The following is a 24,438-nucleotide window of genomic DNA, read 5'->3' as shown; positions in this document are numbered from 1 at the left end:
TGAGCAGATCCTCTATTTTATAACATCCTTGCAAATTTCAGTTTCAGTAGTCATCATTGGCAACTCAACTGGGAGGTTGGCATCCTATGTCAGTGGTTCGTGCTTCGTAACCTTTCTCACGAAGGTTTGCAGGCCTGGATGCCGAGCTTCGAGTTGTGATGGAAGATACTTGGGAACCATCTTCTTTGGGCTATATTTGAGTTCCATTTTCCAGAGACGACTGGTCTGGTGAATGGATCAGTGATTGTTGATAGCATAACTACACGGAGCCCAGTAGGTGTCGCGGCCATCAGTCAGTGATACATTTGCACAGTCCATTGTCATAAGGAAAATGATCATCATCACACCATACACAACAATTAATCTCAATCTACTTTTGTTTTATTTATTTATTTTGGGGGAGAGGGGTTAAACAGAAATTAAGTTTTAAGTTCCTACTTGGAACAAGAGGCGAGTTATTACAGAGTCGACTAGAACAGTAGCATAAATGTGTAGAATTTTGTCGAGACACTATGAGCTTAGGGACAGTGGTTGCAAGATTGTTTATGTAGACGAAAATTGGTACAGTCACATGATGTGGAAAAAAGGTTAGGATGACGGTTCTTGTTCTTGTATCCACAGGGAAGTGTATATTGATTTTGCATGCAGGGAGTTCAGAAGGATGGATTCCGAATTGTTTGTTTCTTTCTGCTAAAAACGTCGGAGATTCAAAAGCGGATTCCCATGATGACATGAACGCATATGTTTTTGAAACTTGGTTCGAGCACATCTTCATAAAGAACTTACTGTTGAAAAATGCAAGCTACCATTCACGGGTTAAAAGCAGTATACCCACAATGTCTACGAAAATTTCGAACATAGATTTCATGAATTGTCATAGAATTGCTGATTAAAACCCCTCCCTATTAAAGCTGTGCTAATAGAGGCAATCAAAAATCGAATATAGGGAAAGAATTTGTTATTGATAATATAGCACAAGAGCATGGTCATGAAGTTCTTCGTTTGCCGCCCTATCATTGTTGCCTCAATCCGACCGAATTGGTTTGGGCATGGTTGAAGACGGGTGCGAGAAAAAACAATGCTACCCCTTCGCTTAGTACTAGTGTATGTAACTTACCACGAGAATATGCAGAGAAGATTGACAGTAACTTATGGGAGAACTGTGTTCGTCACATCCAGAAAATAGAAGAAACTTATTTTAGTCACGAAAAGAATTCGGAACAATTTATTATTAGTGTTACAGAATCAGACAGTAAAGAAGGTGACACGACACGAAGTAAGTCATTGAAATTGATATTTTAATTTCTAGTAACACATGTTCGATTTTTTTCGTAGTAACATACTTATTATCGAATAGGATATCGATTTATTTGAGCATTAGAAGTTGTGGTTTTCGATTTTTTTTTATTTCTTTATTTACTTACAGCATTTGCTTTCCAGCCATCCCTTCTGATCTAGTAGCTAACACGAACGCATTTAGTGGTTGGTGAGTGCCAAGAATGCAAATCTACAAATATAAAAGATCTACTATGATCGAGTGGATTAAAATTGACAAAATGCCAAAGAAAGTTAGGAAGGAAAGAACGCTTGGGTCTGCTGTAGGCGAAAGAACTGGTATTTTTCAAAAAAAAATTGTTTCATCAAACGAGTACAATACGATCATTTCGATAAATTGAAGCAGAATTTCCTTTCTGAACATGCAGTGGTTCAAGTCGATTTCGCGGAAAATTACACTCTTCGTGAACAAGAAGAAATTCAAGCGACCCAGTGGTCGCACGGAATGGTGACAGTCTTTATTTGTTACATATGAACAAAACAAGGAGTGCAGTCCTATGCTGTCATTAGCAACGAAATTAAACACGACAAATATGCTTCATGGACATTTATTACGGCAAAAATAACTGATTTCCACACAAACAAACAAAATTGGACGTTAAAACATGTTGATTTTTTTTCTCTGATAATTATGCGGCTCAATTCAAAAATCGTTACTCATTGTCTAATCTCTGCTTCTCGAAAGAAGATCTAGCCATCACAGCAACTTAGTCCTTCTTCGCAGCATACAACAAAGGATCGGTTAATGGAGTTGGCGGGACTGTTGAAAGATCAGTTTGAAACGGTGTTTGTTCAAAATGGTACAATGTTGATAACGAAAATTCTTTTATGGCATGTGCTAATGAAGTAATGAGAGATGTTTGCTGTATTCTGGTTGCGAAGGAAGAAATTCAAGCCTGCAAGCCGATACTTAACGAACGCTGGAATAATCTGCATCCCATCGAAGGTTTGAAGTCACTCCACGTACTCTACAGCAATAACAAAACCTTCCTTACTATTAGTTCCTCACCCAAAACCAATATTTTCTCTCATTCTCCCATCAGAAATGTTTCACCCTTGAGCCTCGCAGATGATTACTCAGATTCTAACGACGAGTCAAGCGATGAAATTGAATCCTATTCCATTCCTTCAGGTATAGTGGAATTCCTCTATACATGTGCAGTTTGTATATAAAGGATGCAGCCTTCTACGTGTGGTGGCTAGTGCCATAAATAAGTCATCGTCCGCAGGAACTTGTGGAAAACATCCCCAATAACTAAATGACCAACCAGAACCCTCATTTCCAGCATTTGACAGCCCTCGTCAACTCCACATGGACTACTCAGTTGCCACAGTTTCCAAACGCTGTCCTTTCAGGCAGTGATTAGAAGATTGCTGTCCAACATATATATAGTTTTCTTATATATATAAATATATATAATGCTCGATTGTAGCAAAATGTGGAGGCCGTGGGAACAAGCGAATAAACTTGTAAATAACATGCAGCAAGGTGATCAGATTATCAGTCAAAACAATAGTTTTATTAATGTAAATAATAACGCGAGTGATAGTGAGCATGAAATGGAATGTGTTGTTGGACCAAATGGAGTGAGTAATGGAAAATCGCCTACATCGGAAGACGAAAAGTTCACTAGAGTACTTAATAAACAAAGCCAGAAAATTGTTTTAAGTGCATATGACTACGTAGTGAAAAACAAACTTGAGAGTAGACCGTGTAGTGGAACTGGAAGATTTTAGGAATTCATAGGAATACTGTGAGAAAAATAGTAAATGGGAGAACCCCAAAGATACTAAAGAAATGTGAAAATAAAATGACACGCTTCTCAAAAATTGATAATTTTACGTGCGATTTAGTCCGCCAAAAAAATTATAAATTCTACAGTAAGGGCAGGGCACCTACTTTAGACGAAATTGTGAATCATCTTCGTGAAATATGAGACTTTCCTTATGGACGTCACATTGTATCGACTTTTGAAACATTTAGGTTTCAAATACCAGACACTTAATAAGAGGAGGGTGATAATGGAATCAAGTAGGATCGTGCTTGGCGATACACATATCTGAGCAAGTTAAGGCAGTTCCACAGTGAGGGTGGAAAAGTATTCTATTTAGACTTGGTACAATACCCACGATGTTTCAAGAAAGAGTTGGGATGATGGTCCGTGCTCTTGTACCCTAAATGCTCCCGTGTCTAGGGACAAAAGAATAATTGTATTGCATGCAGGCAGTGATGACGGGTGGGTAAAAAACTGTTTTTGTTAGCGAAAAATATTGACGATACAATGGCTGACAGTCACGACATGAATTCTACGGTATTCGAGAAATGGTTCTCAGAAACCCTTATGGCTAATTTGCCAACAAATGAAAAGCGTGCGATTGTTTTAGATAATGCTGCATATCATTCACGCCTGAAACTAAGACGCCAACCATGTCAATGAATGTAAAAGACATTGTTCATTACATGCATGTCAACAATATCCCAGTACCCGACCCTCTCCCGATAAAGGCGGTCCTCTTGGATAAAATTAAACAGGCAAATATAGATAAAGCCTATGTAATTGATAATATCGCACGCGACTATGGTCATTACATTTTAAGACTTCCGCCTTATCATTGCTATCTTAACCCGATCTAAATGATTTGGTCAAAGCTCGAGAGAGGCGTTAGGAAGAAAATTAAACATCCTCATTAAGTGCAAGTGTTTGCAAAGTGTTAACAGTGTGTGTTGAATTGATAGGCTTAAATGTGTGGAAGTATAATGACCACGTAAAGAAAATCGAAAACTGCTATCTTACGCACGACCACCAGTCCGACGACAGTACATTTATTATTCAAATGGACTACTCCGACAATGACGTGGAAACTGAAGAAGAAGATGTAACATAATCTCTAGTCAGGTAAGTTAGTTCACCTTTGAATTCAAATTTGCTTTTGAAAGTATCCAATATCTGAAGTCACTATATTATTATTATTAGTAGTAGTTATTATTATTATTATTATTATTATTATTATTATTATTATTGAAAGTCCTGTATGAACAATAAATTTTCATACTTTATGGTATGCACTGAAACTTGTTATTTATATTAGTTATTCTATATTTACAAAATCTCAGTAATAGCTAATAGCCACTAATACAGCAGATGCCCAAGTCTCTCTTTTCAGGAACCAAGATGATGACGGCCCGAGCCTATGGATCAAGACATGCAAGAAGAAGCAGTTGCATGTCTTAAAAAAATATCAGATTCTTACTAACAAAACACTTTACTATTACAGACAACACAAATTTGCATAATGCCAGATTAACTGTTAGATTTTGAACATAAAGAGTTTTATTAACTTAATATTACAGACTCGTTTACATGGATTTTTACCACTCCTTCCAGTGTGGTTTAGCCATGTAAATCATTTAAGTATGTAGCCTGACCGATTAAGGGTTTTTTCTTGATAGTCCAGGTTTTTGCTCCACTATCAAACCGTACAAAGTTAAAAACTCTTCTCGCGCTTTCCTATACTCTTGTTTACCCTTCTTTCTTTCTTTCTATCTACGCATCTTCAAATTCGCAACTAATGTCTTTCGATAAAGATTGAGGCCGCGGCATACACAATCCCCATCGACAGATACTATAGACTACTGACAGCATGTAGGAGAAGCATGCAGACAGATGCTTGATGCTTCACTCTCTCAATAGCGCAGGCTTTCCCGAAGGGCATTAGTAGTTTGATTTTCTTTTTCTGTTACTCTTGATCTTTAATTAGAGGGGACCCTGTGGCTCAGTGGTGAGCCTTCCCCCCTGGTCTTGTGGCTAGCGCGAGCGTCTTTGGTATATATGCGCGTGATAAATTAGTCAACTGTAAAATATAAAAAGAGGTAGAGCGCCTATTTCGGGTTCCGGGAATCCTTGGTTCAATCCCAAACCATGTTATTTTTTGGTGAAAGAAATCATGCTCCTAGATTTTCTCGGAATTCTTCCATTTTCTTATCCCACCAACTGAAACAAAATCTTCAGTTTAATGTTCCACACTATTCACACGAAGCCTAATAAAGACAGATGGTTATGAAACTGAACGATGATGAAAGAAGTGGTAAGACGAGATCCCTGTATAACCAGAAGTGATCATTACAAATTAACCACTGCTGATACTCATGTAAGCAGAGAAATCTGTTCTTTACAAATTATTCACATCATATATTAAACAAAAATTACAGATTTGCATTGTTTTCCTTTTTAAAAGAAATGCCTGTTCCCAAGATTAGTTTCATTGTTCATACATTGCCTGACATCTGTTTCACATTAGCGATAGTATTGGGAGAGAGAGAGTGAGAGACAGAGGCATTGCAACCCCGCAAATGCGGTCAAAAGAGGGATGGAGGGAAGAAGGGATAGTGTTGTAAAATTCAGCAGGGGAAGTTCAAAGAATCTGCCGAGCTGTACATGTATAGAGGAAATCCACTTTACTGAAATAAGTAAAGAGGATTTGCAGGCAGGGAATTCGTGATGTTGGAATTGCTTAGTGACAAACTTAACACAAAGAAAAAATAAGTTTGCATTTGCCATTCGGGTGTGTCTGAAAAGAAAATGATGAAAGTGATATTCCTTATACCTTTTGGAGGATTGCATTCGAAATACCCAGCTGGTAATAAAGAGTAGATGGTTTCTTTCAATGGAATTAGAAAAATAATTTCTCCTCCGCAAATTGAAAAGCAAGGCTTACACAAAGTGGTGTATACTTTTACGGAAGTTTCTGTGCAAAATATTGTGTTACAAAACTAACACAGAAACTAACATTTTTATGATTCTAGTGTACTTGTGTAACACAATAACGATTTAACATTACAATGTATGACAAGTTTAATATTTAGTCATTTTTCTAGGAATAAACTGATAAACTAGTTAAATTTTAGGCGCTTAATTTGTTACTATTTAAAATTTATTTTTTTAAAAAATAAATATTTCATTGAAAAGTAGCTTTAGTTTATTGAAGAGTTGTTTTCTACACCAGGTAATTTTTAACAATCTTATATTTATATATAGAGTGCGTTCCACGAATAACACAAGGCCCGTCTCCTGAAGAAACCAAGGTAGATAGAAATATGAAACCTTTTATAACCTTCAAGGGACATAAAAGACAATATTATGCTGATATGGAGAACCCTCCATGAGGTGCGCTCAAGGGGATTAGGGGGTAACTACAAAATTTTAAATACAACCCCCACCGTGTGGTATCTCGTTTGAAGGTTGGTTTAAAGGGACAAGTTTTGCCGATAGATGTCACTACATTCCTCGTATCTCTCTCATGTATTTTTTACCTTTCACAAAAATTCACGATTTCTCTTACAAATTTCAAACAAGAGACTTCAAATTTTTAGAGAAGGAACTTCATAACCTATCGGAGGCAACAATCCGTGCCGATTTTTTATTTAAAATTTTCTTCATTGTTGAAATGGCTTGATTCTTGAAATGGATATCCAAACCTTTAATAATATAATTATTTCAACAATGAACAAAATTTTAAATAAAAATCGGCACGGATTGTTTTCTTCAATAGGTTAGAAGTTCCTTCTGTTAAAATTTGAAGTCTCTAGGTCGAAATTTGTAAGAGAAATCGTGAATTTTCGTGAAAGGTAAAAATACATAAGAGAGATACGAAGACTGCAGTGACATCTACCGGCAAAGCTTGTCCCTTTACACCAACCTGAAAGGTAATCACGTGTAGATACTAATTTTGGAAACTACATGTCGCTAGCGTGTTCCTATCCAACATGGCGGCCATCCGTAAAGTAGAGTCGAAGTACGTTCCACGCATAACACTAAGGCCCTTCTCCTGAAGAAACCAAGGCAGATAGAAGAATGAAACCTTTTGTAACCTTGAAGGGGACACAAAAGAAAACATTATGCTGATAAGGAAAATCCCCCATGAGGGGGGCCTAAGGGGGCTACTACGAATACTTCGACCGTACTTACGGATGGTCGCCATGATGGATAGAGACAAGATAGCGACAAGCAGTTTCCAAAACTGGTCTCTACACATCATTAGCTTTCAAACGAGGTACCACACGATGGGGGTTGCTATTTAAAATTTTATAGTTACACCCCGTAACTCCATTAAGTCCCCCTCTTAGGGGATTCTCCTTATCAGTATAATATTGTCTTTTATATCCCTTCAAGGATACGAAAGATTTCATGTTTTTATCTGCCTTGGTTTCTTTAGGAGATAGCCTTAGTGTTATGCGTGGAACGTACTTCGACCCTACTTTACAGATGGCCGCCATGTTGGATAGAGACACGCTAGCGACCTGTAGTTTCCAAAATTGGTCTCTACACGTGATTACCTTTCAAACGAAATACCACACGGTGGGGATTGCTATTTAAAATTTTGTAGTTACCCCCGTAACTCCCTTCAGCGCAACGCATGAGGGTTCTTCATATCAGCATAACGCTGTCTTTTATGTCCCTTGAAGGTTACAAAAGGTTTCATGTTTTTATCTTCCTTGGTTTCTTCAGGAGACGAGCCTTAGTGTTATTTGTGGAACGCACTATATATTTCAAATTCGGTGTTAAAAGAAGTGTTTTTAAACCTCCTTTTAAACCGTTTGCTCAAACACGTAGGTAAATATATTTGTATTACACAGAGTTAGCTTTGTAAGGTCTTCTCAGAGGTCACACTCGAAACCTTTTTCTAAATTTTTAAGAGAAAAATGTAAGCATGCCTTCTCGAAAACAGAAAATATACGAAAGCTTGAAATCTCCTCATTGCTTTAAAGTGTTTGATTGATTTGTAAAGTGTGAATACTCACAGATTTTTGCAATTGAAGAATGGTATCCGTGGTTTGATTGCCCGTGAGCATTACACCAGGAACGCATTTATATATATATATATATATATATATATATATATATATATATATATATATATATATATATATATATATATATATATAAGAAATTAAATCTAAATTGAAAACCGATATTTTGAAGATAGTACAGCATGAATAGTTTGCCATTGTAATAACACCGAAAACTAGCCTAACAATCCTTGATTTTTAAAATATTTAGCTTTCTAGTGTCACACTGTCACACCTGGAACTTCTGGATTGGTCGTTATACAACTGTCATATCAACGTGTTGATGTTAAACTCAAAAATACGTGAAGCAGGAAAAACTTCTAATAACTTAATTTCTTTTAAAGATCTACCGTATATATGAATACAGTTGACCACAGGACGTCGTTTAGCCTAAATACATAGCGCATTCAACTATCTTAAGCATTTATTGTAACATCATAAATTGTCTTTGCATAAAACACTAGTTCAAATATAAAAGCACGTTCTCTTATTTGCACTCTGGAAAGTACTATAAAAGAAAAAGATCTTTTAAATTAGCATATAGAAAATTTCTTCAAGAACTCATATCATTGAGTTTGTCAACTAAATAAACAAGACACATTAACAGGACTAATTCAAGGAAGACGAATTGTATCAGCATTCAACAACACACACATTACAACCCTTTTTGTACGAATTCCATGTATCGTACATTTCGTCTATTGACAATGCAGTTCGGACGTAACTTTTCGGATTACAAATACTACCACACTCCCATGCATCTTTCTGATCAGTCACAGTCATATTTAAACCCGCTAACCATATTCCTATTGAAACATCTTCACCTTGAAAATATCGCAGACGATCAGCATTGTCAGCAAGGAACTTTACTGTATCATACGAAAGAACATAACCAGCACCACACGGGAACGGTGGATAAGTGATCGATCTGTATGCAAATTCTTTCCATTTTCCTGTTGTCTGCACCGCCCATCCCGTTCGAAATGAACCCCACCACCAATACCCTAATTCGGATAAATTTTGTTTCTGCAAGCTTTCAACGATCGACTTTAAATTTAGGAATGTATCATCATCAGTTTTTAAGAGAAAATGAAATTTATCTACGGCAACAAACTTAAGAAAATTCAAAATCTTTGCTGGTAAGTTGTTGTATACGTCTACAACATCTATAAACAAAATATCACTATTTTTCATATTCTCCACTACAAGTCTATTTTTAATGTCAATAATTTCTTTTTGCCATTTCAGTGCTCGATCATTTTTTAATGATATGTAAGTATGTACTTCTGATATATTATGTACTGTAAAAGTCGCTCCAACTACCGAGCAATATTTTTTCTGATAACTAATTGGTAAACTACCTTTATAGGGTATAACATACAGAAACTGAAGTACATTCAATTTATCCCACTGATTCAAACAATACGAGATCTCACCAGCACTGTCAATATCAACAATAATTTGGGCTTCAAAGCCTTTAGGTAACAAGTATGGCTCAATTGGTTTAAATAAGATATCATAATTCGTTTCTACATTCGTAAAAGTAGCATGTGCCAATGATTCACCAGTAAAAGAATTAATAAGACTGACATTAACTGTTTTGTACATCCTAACAATTTCTGAAATTACATTCAATTTTCTTATTACTACTGGATGTTTCACTTGAAAATAAAATCCTAATACCACATTCTCTGAACTAAATTCTGGAATTTTATCCATATTATCATTAGTAAGAAACTCAGTTTGTTCATTGGCTTTATGAGGCACAGATATGTTATTCCATTTACATTCGTAATCAGAGATTCGATCTTCTAATGGTATTCCACACATATCAGTACCCACTAGAAAGTAATACTTAATGTTCTTTGTTATCAAGGTAAGCCATGTATCTCGAATGGCTTGTCTGTACATGAAATTCTTTTGAGCTGATAATATTCCAATTACAAGAAATATGTCCTCTTTAATCGGAAGCGTATCCCAAGATCGCAGAAAGATGTGAATCTGAAATCCCAGCAGAAGTGACACAACACAGACGACGGCAGAAAGCAAATATCTCATTCTGGCATACAACACATGCAACTTATGTCATCTTGGTGAAGTGCTTGCAAATTCCTAGTTAAAACATAAAATTGATTGGTTAACGTTTCTATTGCAATTCTTTTATATTGAACACTGACCAAATATGTTCTTAAAGAAACCCAAAAATTTACTTCTTCTAATAGTTTCTTTATGGATTTTATTTCCAATTTTACTTTGATTCTCATTATAAATGACGCTGACTTCTTTACTTTGTATTAAAATTAATTTTCACATATATTTCATTCTAATGATATTATATTAAAATAATATTAACAGTTATAACAGCTTTGCAAAATAAAACTAATTATTTACAAATAATATAAATACAAAAAATATAAGGAAATTTCTTTCTCATTGTTCAGAATATAAGCCAAACATACAATGTTTCAACTTACAGACGTAGTCTTCATTTTTTTAGTTATACGCCCCATAACTGTCCCCTTTACGCTAAAGGAGACGGAGAAATAAATAGTTCTAATGAAATAAATGGTGAAAGAACAATACGTAACATCTATGTGAGTGAAATCCGAAAGGCGACAGACAGATCTTGAGATCGCCAGTCTGATGCCTTAGATAGTTCGACCAGTTCAGTGATAAGTAACATCAATAAGTGTTGGTCAACAATTGTACAAGAATAACACGTATAATGCGACTTTTGACAACTCAGGTTTTGCTTTTATGCTTATTACACATATTTACGAATTTTCAATAAATATGCCAATTCACATTAAAAAACAGAAAAAAAAAAACAGATAAAAGGTTAAATAGCACGCATGCATATATAGATGCAAATACTGTATAAGTCGAATCGAGCACTCGCTTGTGATATAGCAGTATTAACAACAACTCAGGAATGCTCAATGGTAGAGTGCTCATCTCTGGTGCGAGAACTCTCGAGTTCAATCCTAGATCATGTGAGTTGGTGATTGACATCGTGTCCGTAGGCTTTCTCGAGATTCTCCCAAATTCTCATTTTATCAATTATATTCACAATCATTCACTTCTATTATTCATCCGTCTACTTTAGCCTACAGGGCATAACCATGGACATAAAGCATATATATATATATATATACAGGGTGGTCCAAAAGTGAGGAAGAGGTAAACGTTGCAAAATATAATCAAAGTAACAATGTGGGTAGGGATTAGGGGTGGGGGAAATGTTTGAAGACATATTACAATGAGGTCCGTAATCTTAAAATATACGAAACTGTTTTAAATGGAAACCATAGCATATTATATGCCATTTAAATAGCAAAGTTTTCACAGAAATTGAATGGTATTGTTATCTTTGCTCTAGAGCTAACTATTACAAAGTTATGACTGTTTGAAGGTGACCATCGTTGCAGGTGATTTACTAGGAAAAGATGGCTTTAGCGCATGCAGAGCATATTGAGATTGTTGACTTGAGTTGATTTTGGGTTTTACGTCCCGTTCAGCAGCGAGGCTATATGAGACGTGGACTTACTGATTAACGTGGAATCCGAACCACATGAGCTCCCGCCAGGAATCGAACCCGGGTCTCCCACGCCAAAGGCGCGTACTCTAACCTCTTAGCCGGGGAGGCTCTCTCATATTGAGATTGTGCTGATCTCTGGAGAACAAAGCACTAGAGTGATTGTAGACGATTTTAACCGCCATCCCCGAAAAGGACTCCCATTAGATACTGTGTTAAAAGTGCTGAAGAAATTCCTAGATATCGGATCTATGGCAGATCGACCCAAGACTGGTAGTTCACGCAGATAACAGACGAGGCAACAATTAGAGCAGTGTTGGCATCACTCACTAAAATTCCCAAGAGAAGCAATGAAGTGTAACCCATTACAGTATTGTTAGTCAAACCTCAATTATACGCATTATGTCAGTGAATAACTGGCACCCTAATAAGCTGCGACTTCAAAAACACCTTACAAAAGATGATCCAGATAGTCATCTGGAATTTATTCAATGGCTCACAGAGCAGCTACGACAAAACACTACAATAGCCTCTGACTTAATTCTTTACTGATAAGGCAAATTTTTAGGTGTCGAGCAAAAATGTGCGGTACTGGTCAGATAGTAATCCGCATTGGTTTTCCGCATACGCAGGTGTTCCCAGAAAGATGGTAGTGCGTGGGGAGTGTAGGGAACTCGTGTTGTCGGTCCATTCTTCACCGACGGGACTCTAACGGCGAAGGGTTATCGACGCCTGTTAAAAGACGATATTATTTCATCACTGCTGTCGGAGGATGGATTAATGTCTAAGTTTCCCCAGCAGGATGGCATCCCATCCCATTACGGTACCTGTGTCCGTGAGTACCTCGATCAGCAGCTTCCTAATGCGTAGATTGGTCGGCGAGGTGCTGTGAAATGTCTTCCTCGTTCCTCTGACCCAACTCCACTCAACTACCTCCTGCGGAATCATGTGAAGTCTGTTGTATATGCAGTGAAAATTACGGATGTTTAACATACCAAGGAACGAACTGTGGAGGTATATTCCAACATTACAGCTGACCGTTTGCGCAAGATTTTGCGTGACTAGGAACTTAGGATGCAACTGACAATTGAGCTGAATGGGGAATATATTGAACACGTCCTGCAACAGTGCGTGGTCCTTGCCGTATGACTAACCCCTTTTGCTGGGGATACTACAAAGACACAATCACAACTTTGATATGGCTAGCGTCAGAGCAAAAACAACGGTACCATTAAATTTCTACGAAAATTTGTTATTAAAATGGCATATCATATGCTATGCCTTCCATTTAGGACAACTGCGTAAGTTCAAGACGTCATTGTGATGTGTCTTTAAACATCCCCCCCCCCCATCCCTATTCCCCACATCGGTTATATTTTACAGCTTTTACCACTCTAATGAGTATTTCCACGCTTTAGGACTACCCTCTCTTTATATATATATATATATATATATATATATATATATAAATTTTATATTTTTAAAAGGGTTTATTATTATTTACTTTTAAAAATACATATTTTTATTTTATTTATAAACGTATTATCCTGAATTTTTAGAGATGAACAAATTCAGTTTAAACTCATGGTAAATAGACCTCGAAGAACGCGGTTTTATATAGTGTGGACGTTTCTTTGAACCAGTCACACGTCATGGAAGGTATTCGTGAATTTAGAATAAACAGTGTTACTATAAATGATCTTTGCGATTAGACACACTCATAAATGCACAGTTAATGACACTCACATACATACAAAGATGATATCAAAGTTTACGGTGACTAATAAAACTGCCGAGAAAAAACATAGTTCGCCACTTGGACTGATACGAAAGAACATGACTGGCAACAAGACGGAGAAGAGTTTTATAGTCTCCATTTTTCACGTTAAGCAGTCTTCTAACAGTATGCACCGAATTTCTCGACGAAAGTTTGGTGAAGACTCAACGAGCAGGCACTAGGGTTATTAATGGCAACAGAATAGAAAATGTTTTCAGTTCCGGTCCCACTACCTAATGGCATGGTGCTTCGGGACATCATTTGCAAACATTGTTAGCCCAAGATCGCTACAAATGATGTTGAGACACTTGTGAAATAATAAATTAAGGAACCACATACAGCAATGAAAGAATAAATTTGTTACAAATCCTCTCTCTCTTCTACAGGGTGCCCAATACACAATACACAATATCCCGGAGTTTGGGATAGTAGAACTTTTGAACCGGAAGCGATATACAAATAATGGTTATACCAAAATGAAGCCTTGTTCATGCATATATTTTTAAACTAGGGAGAAATGACTGAAGTACACTAGGAACCACACGGTGTTGCCAGATGTAAGCGAAGGTGTAAATCAATTTTTTTACAAGTCACGTAAATTGACTCATAACTCATACGTATAGATGTTCTGTGGTTAATTTTCAGTTTGTATAGTTGGAGTAGCTTGGAAACTATGGAATAGAAAAAAAGAATTTTTCATTTCCACCGATAACTAATCGGATTAGGGAGCTCCTCCGTGGCTAAGCGGTTAGCGTACGCGCCTTTGGCGCGGGAGACCCGGGTTCAATTCCCGGCGGGAGCTCATGTGGTTCGGATTCCACATTAATCAGTAGGTCCACGTCTCATATAGCCTAGCTGCTGAACGGGACGTTAAACTCAAAATCAACTCAACTCAACTAATCGGATTAGGCCTCTATAAGGGGTTACTAGGGAAAACGTGGTTTTTATAAATTAACATTCTGAACTGGCAACAGTGCTCATTTTTCAGTGCATCAAAAGGTGTGTTAAGGATCTGTCTATATTATGCAATTCTTGAAAACAATGAAAAAGAAACTTTGAAATTATCATGATAAAACTTTTACTTGCATGCACCCGGCAACACTACTATTCATTGAATCAAAACGGGGGCACTTCCAGGATCTGCCGTAGAACTGACAGTTCAGTTCGTGATGAATAGCAATGTTGCCGGGTGCATATAAGTAAAAGTTTTATCATGATAATTTCAAAGTTTCTGTTTCATTGTTTTCGTCATGAAGCCACTTTCACCATTTAGGGTAGTCACAAATGTATCGTTTGGATCTACTGAACGGAAATCCCACATGCCAAGAGAAGAATATGAGCTATGATCAATGATAACGTGTATGGTCCTTTCTTTTCCAATGAAATAATCAATACTTCATATGCGAATGTGTTAAAGACATAGCTTCTGCTGAAACTGGAACTAGACATCTCATGTTTATCTTCCAAAAGACAGATTATTCCCTCATTTGCAGATTTAAACTTTTACTATAAAAACTGACAATATATTTTGTATTTTCTTCTTCACAAAAAAGCAATCTACATTTATTTGGTAAATAATTAATTTTAATATTGAAATTGTTATTTATTTAATAATATTTTTCTTCATTTCAACATGTTAACTATTTAAGAGCTGCAATCAGCTCTATTTAAATGTTACACGAATCTGGAAATTTTAAAAATGCGGTCAGATAAAATTATTTTCTACTTTCTAGATGAAATACATTATCACACATTTCCACAACGAAGTCAGAAGATCAAAACACGACTAACAAATAAACGGATTTCACGTTCTGGTCCTGCCAATAGTATATTGCTTCTTTGACCTCCTATTAACCGGATATTGTGCCCTATATATATTCTTTGTTTGCGGTCTGTGTTAAAGATAAAGAATCTACAAGTCACTCTTATTATTCATTAAAAAGACATAGTATCAATGAATCATGATATGCTACAATGTATATGGAAGAAACATGATTAAAGACTTAGTGTATGTGTCGAGTAACAAAAGAGAATCACATTAAGCACCTGTGGAAAACAATTCTTAAGTGAAAGTAAACTTTTTGAGTTCTCTTTCCATTGATACCACTGCTATGTATCTGAGTTGTTACTAAATGTGAATTGTGTCTCTAATCGGGAAGATCATTATAGTAATCTTGACGATTATAACTGCTAAACAATTTGAAACGTTCGAAATTCGTAACACTCATTTACTTTTTGGAATATTCTGAAAAATAAAGAAGTCAACTTCAAGTTCGAGAAAAACATTATTATTATTACTTTTCGTCAACAGGTTCGCCGTTAAAATTTTACACATTGCAAATAAATAAGATTTTACATTCTATTCCTGTCCACCCTTCTACATTAGTAAACCATATTTCACACTATATATGAATACCCACTGCATATCGATATTTTCTTTCCTTGCATATTTCAAAAAGGACTTGGTAACAATGTATCAAATCTATGGGCGTATGCACACTTTTAATTATGGGTTTAAGTGTGAATTATGTATGTTTTTCTGGCAAACAATTCATCCACGCACACAAAAGACCCACTATCATTAATAGCAAATTTGAAGAGTTAATTTTTTTAAAAATTAAATATATACCTACTGAAATTCACTCTGTTCGAAGTAGATTCCGCAAATCAGTGCATGGACTTTGTAGTATTTCACTTGCTACATCTTTAAACGAACGCTATTAGAAATCCTTCAACAATATCAAACCATCTTGTCTTTATTTAGTACACACTTCCTGTCCTAAAGCAAAAAGAATGAAAAAAAGTAATTAAAAAAATAAATCGTCCTCGATACACGGCATTTTTAAATTTCTCTTACAAAGTCTGAGAAATGTACCTAAACATTAAAAAAATAAAAATAATAAAAAAGACGGAGATAAAAAACTTTTCTATACTGTTTCATTGCTCTCTGGTAACTTGTTCGAAGTAATCTACTATGCTGTTAGACTGGAAACATGCAGGTGCGTGGGGTCCCTGGTTCGATTCCTGCGCGCGTCAAGCGGGTTTTATGGTGGATGAACACAGTATATGGGTATTATTTCGGGGTTCTCCTTTTTCCTCCCGTTTTCTTCATTCTATCATTTCATGTATTGTCATTATCACTGTCTAAGGGGATTTTCTTTTCTTAAGTTAAATTTGTATTAGAAATTGAATAGTATGTTTGCTTTTAATGGAGATATAAAAGATGAGTGTTATATCTTGGTATGTTGTACGCTATAAGTGAAAACACTTCAGATTGAGATTACCTAACTTTTATTTCCTCAGGTTTTAGTTTCAGAATCATGAAAAATACTACTAACTCTTCAAACAAAAGAAACATCTCGCTATTCCATAATGTATTTTTCAAAAGGCCATGCTAGCACAAAGTTTGAAGCCAGGACTAAATTGACTTATTTTTCTGTTTGTTAAGATTGTCAATAATATTGTACGTGAAGGGTATCCTTAATATACGAAAGCAGTATACACACAACGTTACTCTTACAGTGGATTACTTGGTAATGATCTTACACTATCAAGTATAATTTACATGCTTGATTCTGCCTTACTGCTACAGTAAAAAAGTACATTGTCGCTCTAAGTAAACTCCTTAGATATTGAACTGGCTGGGTATGGACAGTGTATTTCTAAAAACAAGAACAACTCAAAACGTATTACTACTCAAAAATGTGGGTACCGCTATCAGGTTCAGGGATATCTAATTTCTGCATTTTTATATATTTTATAAATATATCTCTAAATAATTTAAAGAACGTTACAGATATCTGCTTACCGAAAACTGTTAGCCAGTACACCTAATGGTTACTCAAATATGGGGAAATAAAGTGCAGCGCCATTGAGGTATGGTGTTTGCATGCTAGACGGTACAATTTCGAAATATATATATATATATATATATATATATTATTGATGCTTAACAATAACTCTAAAAACAGTTTCAACTCGAAGCAAATATATATATATATATATATATATATATATATATATATATATATATATAGGCTAGGGTACCATAGGGTTCTTAAAACTACCATTTTTACATATTTTCAAAATATGTTTTAACATAGTTTTGGAAAATGTTGCAAATATCTGTTCACCATAAACAAGGATGTGGTAAGTCTAAGAGTTATCCAGATATTATCAACGTGGTTTTCGTATTAGATGGTAAAATTTCCGAATTTGGTCACTGGAGGTTAATAATGACTCCAAAAGCAATATCATGCAAAAGTAATATTACAGTATGTCCTCACACAGTTTTAAAGAGCGTTACAGTTATGCATTAATTAATTAATTAAAAAAAACCTCCAAGTTCGCAGTTCGAATGTCTAACAGTTACAGAGATCAAATAACACACAGCTCTATGATTTCGCTTTTATTTTATGGTATATCTGTAACCATTTGGCGTACCAACTTAGGATTTTCAATAAACACATATCTGTACCGCTCTTTAAAACTATCTCTAAATATACCATAAATTGAAACATTTTACATGTGAAAACATTTTTGAAAACTTTTATGGTACAGTCCAAGTTCAGGTACACCGCATTTTACAAAATTTACTATTCTCCATTGTAAGTGTTGCTAGTTTAAAATTATTAAAAAACCTAAACGGCGATTAAAATAACTAAGCATATATCAAAAAGAACCGTATAAGTTATTTTCTGACTATGTATTTATTTCTGCACAGCGTACAAAAGCTGCATTTTATATTATAACTATAGTGTAACTACTGTGAAACCATTACAAACATTATAGGAACTCTTTATCATTACGAAAACCCATTTCCCTAGCTAACGCACATACTCACAGACGCCGACACGACTGCTCACTTAAGAAGCATCTCCTTAGGCCTACCAGCTTCGTCCTGCCCTCACTCGGTTAGACAGCATTTGTGCTTTGTAGTGATTACTAAGCAGATTGGTTTGTTTCTGCACTGGATTTTATGGTAAGTATATGTCCGGACGCTGTATTTATACGCAAATCGTGAAATAATTGTATTCATCTGTGCTAAGTGGGGTATTATCACGTCGTCCTGTACAATTCTTTTGGAGAGCAATAAGAAAATCAGTGAAAAAATTAGAGCTTTTTTCAAACAATTATTTCGAGCGGTGTGCCTAAACTTAACTTGCACGGTTTGGCTATTTAGGAGTGACTTTGATGGCGGCTCCGAAATACAATACGAGTTAGATAAACAGACAATAGGGCATAATAGGGCATATATCTGGATCTTACCTTTTATATGTATAATAAAATAGAAATATGAAATAGAAAGTAGGACCTTTAGCACGTAGTACTACATGAGACAGGATGTAGTAAAGTGAAATGCTATGGGAAGGCAGTGTACGAAGCATCCAGAGAAGTGTGCAAACCTGCCATACACAAGGTGTGTTTTGTGTCATATAAAGTGTTCTTCCTTATCCTCGCTTATGCGTATACTATCGTCGCTGACGCGCCTCCTCACTACGGGTGCACCCCTCGCTAAATTCTTGGGCTCCCGTGCTGTCCTCCTGCCCTGACTCGGTTACATATCATTCGTACTTTTTACAGATTACTTAGCACAAGTTGGTTTGTATCTTGAAGTTAAATTCGTGGCTTATCCAGTGCAGCTTTTATAACATATGTGCACATTCTGTAGTTATACTTAGTCTTCCTGAAGTCAATCTCCATCCATTAATGCAATTTCTCCCTTATGAAACACTTTCTAAGGCAGTAGGAAAGCATTGCCTTTTAAGATAAGTTCATATTCAATATATTTAATAAATACGAGGATAGTAGGTTACGTTCTCAATCCCCCCCCCCTAAAACTCTACTTACATAATACTGTAGGAGGGTGTTGGAAACGAGAAAATAATGATTCATTGTTTTCGTTATTTTTGAGTAATGCGTAGTTTACAATACTTAATTGAAAGATACTAATTTTGCAAATACAATCCAGACGAATACGAATCAAGAGCAAAGAAAGCACAAATACAACAAACATTTGTGATTAACAGTTAAGAATGAACGACGGAAATGAAAGAGAAGTAATTCTAGTTAAGTGGACATTGGTATGAGTGGGCTATCTTGGTAAGAAATTCACTACGGGTTATAGTATACATGAAGCTGCATCAGTTCCTGAAGGAGCAGGACGCTCATACTTTTAGGGATTATTCATTGAGTATGTACGAACTTACAGAGGGGGTAACAAAGCGACTTTTATTTACTTATCGACTGATACGAAAATAAAAAAGAACGTACCTGTACTTTATATCTGCATGTGTAGTGCCCTTGTATTTTATCTATGACTGTGTGTATGGGGGCGGGGGGAATTTAACGCACATCGCATGTCCTGTGCACATGGATACTTCTTACTATTTCACTACGTAGAAAATTTATGGTATTTCATGTAGAAATGGTAATAGAACACAGAAGAAACGCAGATCAGGAGGTTCTCATGTATACTATTACCTAAAATACATCTTTGAAAACAGGTTCATGTGGTCTAATCCGGGGCCACCATCTGCGGAAAATTACCCGATTTTAGATGTTAGAATTTAGGAAAAATAAATATTGACACCTGAGGTGTACGGTGCTCATTCATTTTTGACTAGTAATACATTCTGAGTTGTTGTTAAGAATTAATAAGTAAGCCTAGTTTTTTTAAAATTCATCGATCCTCTACCTGAAACCAAAGTCCATACCTGACCGAAAATTATACAAATATACGAACCTTTACAATGTGTATCACTGTTTGTGGTAGAATTCAAGCTCGAATTCTCTGTTTACAAGAAACTCTGTCGAAGATCAGCAACCCGTACGATATAGACATAGACTTGAGCTACCATAACTGTGGAATAGTTGTTTCTTACTCACATTCTTCCTTGCACTGTTTCTTTGTTACAGATTGTTGGAATATTAAAACACATGTTAATTGTATCGTTTATTCATACTGCTTGATTTCCTACAGGAAGCGAAGCTGAATAATTGTAAGAATTAAAAATCAGAATTAAAAACAAATGTATAATCAATTTAAAACACGAACAATTCAGATAAACCGCCATTCTTCTTCTTCTTCTTCTGCGGTTGCCGTTTGCCTTAGCGAAGATCGCACTCCCGACCACAGACAAAGGATATACAGACCGCAAACTCCGCGGCAAACTGGAAACTTCGGGTACAGTAGCGCCTCCGCACCAACAACGACGGAACTAACCAGTCGATTTGTCGTCACCTGCTCCCGGCAGCATATTTGCGGATCCCAAACGTTTCAGATATCCTCTAATCTGATTGGTCCATACAGATACGATATCACAAGACATGATCGACATATAGCACAAAGTAAACGGCAGGTGTTGTTGGCTCTGATAGCCGATTTCTCCGAAACCTAAACTTTGTCAGAAATGAGTATCGTCATTTCCCATAAATATAGTCCAGGCATCCAACTATGGTCCAAGACAACTCTCATGACGTCATTAGCAATAGCTAGTACGGTTTCCTGCTGGGAGTTAAGCTAGGCATCGGAAAGAACATCCAATAGATGGTGCAATAGGGCAACATAGTTGGTTTGAACGCGGGGGTTTTATTTGCGCGGGAGACGTGATATGATGAAAATGACAATAACTGCCTCGTGCACAAAAGTGTGGAAAGTAAGCTTCGGTGGATAAAATTGATAAGTATGATACGCATGAAAGTTGTTATTTTAAGAACAGTCTTATGTCTACAGTAAAACTAGATATAAACTACTGAAGGAAATTATATTGTTTCTGTGTAGTAGGCTAGTAAACAAAAGTCTTCAACTTGAATCCCAACAATGTACCTCAATTTTCGTGGACCATAGTTGGGAATTCTAGTGTGTGTAAATGTAGCGTGTTATTACAATGTGGACCATAGATGTATCCCATTTGGTTTGCACCTTTATTTCTTAGTTCAACCCTAGGTCTATTTCATTGACTATAGGCAGTGGCGGATCCAGGTTGGGGCCCTGGGTTCCGGTCTATCAGTTTTATTGAAAATTACTAAATTATTAAATGCCAAGAAGCAATTGATTGCTTATTTTACTGGTGAAGGACGGAAACAAGGAACCCTTCCGAAAGCTATTTTTCCGAACCTCTTGCGTAAGCTGATGGAAACGCTTCATGATCGAGGATCAGTTAACCTACAGTCTGGGTTTCGCAAAACTGGAATATATCCACTGAACAGGAACGAAGTGTTAGATAGATTGCCATCATCTGATCCTGAAAGGAACAAAATTTCCTCTCTTGTATCAACCGTTTTCTTACAACATTTAGAGAAAATGCGTTATGGAAACGACACTAGTACCAGTGCTAATAATGATGATACCAATGCGTTAGCGTTCAAAAAATGTACCGGTACTACTCGGAAGAGACAACTACATGTTGAACCTGGTAGAAGCATTTCAATAGATGAGTTTCAAGGTTTGGGAAATGTTGCAGCAGAACAGCCTTCCACAAGTGGATCTCAAGCACCAAAACGGAAGCTTTCTAAAAATAAGATGAAAGTAAAGCGCAGACGAGTTTCAAAAGAATTTGAATCTTCAGACAGTGAAGATGACGAGCCGGAACTCTCATGTTTGACTCTTTCAGATTCAGATACAGATACAAATGTCTCTATGTTACATGAAGACGAAGACGATTTCTCTACCAACATCTTTAGCCATGAAAACTCCAGCTGCAATGGCTTTGACTTGCAAGAGGGTGTGTATGTTATTGTGTCTTATGACAGTAGGCTATGGCCAGGCATTGTAAAGGAAACAAGGGTGACAGGGGCTATTGTTTCTTGTATGGAAAAAGCTGGCTCGTACTGGATATGGCACAAGAAGATAGGTTATATTATCCACTAAGTGATATAATCATTAACATTATTCTACCTCAGCAAATTTCCTCTTCCCGAGGACTTTTCAAAGTGAAAGAACTTGACAGAGGTATGGCACAGTGCTTTGAATTGAATTAGTTTTAACCTGTAATGGTACTGGTGCTTTCTTTAGTGTAGTACCGTAGTGTTAATGTTAAAATATCACTGATATTATAAATGGTACTATTTGATAATTTACAGTGCCGTTTTATTAAAAACTTTGTACTTTAATACTTTTATTTTCTTTTTAATAAATTTTCTATTCTGTAGATTTTCATTTTCGTGTAAATTGACTCCCAACATTGCCTTCCACGTCACAATCTATTCATGGACCATTGTTGGGCAACTCAGAACATAACTATGTACCACCATATTTTCTTTCATAAATGTGAACGTAGAGTGCTTAGTCTGACGACAGTAAATTATTTTATTAGCGGAAGGTATAGACTACCCAAAGCCAAAATTATGCACTTCTGCGACAAATATTAGAAATGATATGGCCAAATATATGGAAAATCTGGACCATAGTTATGGGAAATGACGGTATTATAAATATGCTACATTGACTTGATCCCTAGTCTTTCGTTGCAAGCGCTGCTATCGGCTGAAGGAATTCCACTCACGTTCTCTCGTTTAGCAACAGCTGAACTCTTATTGGCTCAACGCGTGGGTGTGGGAGGGTGTGAGCGTTAGTTCGCATTTTTGCCACGGCTCAAGACATGTTGGCAGCACAATAGTAAGTTTTAAAAAAAAGTGGGCTAGCGTGACATGCTAATGAAGGAAATGTTTTTGGCGTGGGTTCAAATCCTGCCTACGGATAGTTTTTTTACTACTTTAAAAAAATTTTATAACACTTCTTTCGTTAAAATAAGATTAAAAATAATATTCAAAAAGTGATTTAACGATCATTTTTTAAAAATGTTCATTAAACTTCTTTCATTAAAATAAGTTTGCCCTTGTACTACGAGTATATAGATCCACAGCAAATGTAGTAGTAGTATTAGGAACGGGTTAGAAGCCCCGCAGGGGTTGTTTGGGTTCTGTTCTCGACATCAAATTGGCAAGAATGCTGAAACGTTTGCGATCGGCAAAAATGCCTCCTGGCAATTATAGAAGGTGTTATCAAATGAAACATATGAGGAATTGAGATGATTCTTTAGAGATGGTCATAAAATGCTAAATAACGTAGATCTTTGTAAATAAAGATAATAGGCAGTCAGAACAGGTGGGAATAAGGTGAAAATGAACGAATCTACATTAAAAGGACCAGAACCGTGAAATTTATGAAGAATAGAGAGAAATCGTGGGTGATATTGTTGATAGGGCAAGAGAAAATGAGATGATCGATGGAGTCTGTATCGAGACCACAGTTACAAAGTGGAGTAGCACGTTTTCGGAGAAGATACAAGCGTTGGGCAGGGCCGGCGCTAGCATTTTTGCCGCCCTGGACAGTACTTTGATATGCCGCCCCTTTAATCCGCAAACCTTAATTTGACAGAAGGCGTTCAAGTGTCACGAAAAATAAGTAAGATGCCCCATTTAAAATCATGTATGAAATGGAAATAGTAAACAAAAAATTGAACTACCTCTCTCGAATGCTTCAATGCTGGAATTTAAATGACTCCATACATGACACAATATTCAGTATGTTCGATTTCGCAGTATATCTGTGACATACAGCAGCGCATACAGAAAATAAAACAAAGAATATGCTTAAGTCACGACTAAAAATTTTAATTCTTAGGCTTATTTTATATCAAAAGGTGTTTCCAACAGAGTATGGAGCATGAAGATAATATAGTGAATCAGATATTAGTGCAAAATTAAGTGATTAGTCTAAGCCTTATAATGTACTAAAAGACAATAGAGATACATAAATTTAACATATATTAATTGAAACTAACTTTTCTTGCTTTGATATGAGCAAATTCCTTTATCACATTCGCGTAGTCCAATGTTTCAGTCAAATTCGTGTTCAATATCAATATCATCGCTAGACCACTCAACCGTGTTTCAGGTAAGGAAGAACGTAGATAGTTTTTAGTAAGCTTAAGTTTCGAA

The 24,438-nt window shown here is 36.2% G+C and overlaps 1 protein-coding gene across 5 annotated transcripts in view; it reads right to left on the bottom strand.

Annotated features, from left to right (window-relative positions):
* LOC145666852 (UDP-GalNAc:beta-1,3-N-acetylgalactosaminyltransferase 2-like) overlaps nt 1-24,438 on the bottom strand; it is a 143,431-nt gene that overhangs the window by 66,198 nt on the left and 52,795 nt on the right. The window contains exons 1-3 of one of the 5 annotated variants that reach the window (XM_081734429.1): nt 20,240-20,930; nt 16,124-16,273; nt 8,515-10,294 (exon numbers count right to left, since the gene is read on the bottom strand). In XM_081734429.1, the coding sequence (XP_081590555.1) occupies nt 8,816-10,240 (1,425 nt within the window). In that variant the 5' untranslated portion in view covers nt 10,241-10,294; nt 16,124-16,273; nt 20,240-20,930 and the 3' untranslated portion in view covers nt 8,515-8,815. Of the gene's footprint in view, nt 1-8,514; nt 10,295-16,123; nt 16,274-20,239; nt 20,966-24,438 lie in introns of those variants that run through there. The other 4 variants (XM_081734428.1, XR_014127831.1, XM_081734430.1 and 1 more) reach the window with 4 other exon arrangements.

Source organism: Thermobia domestica, chromosome 12 (assembly GCF_964235325.1).
Source record: "Thermobia domestica chromosome 12, izTheDome1.hap1.1, whole genome shotgun sequence".
Lineage (NCBI taxonomy): Eukaryota > Metazoa > Arthropoda > Insecta > Zygentoma > Lepismatidae > Thermobia > Thermobia domestica.
This window is presented reverse-complemented; position numbering and strand designations above follow the sequence as displayed.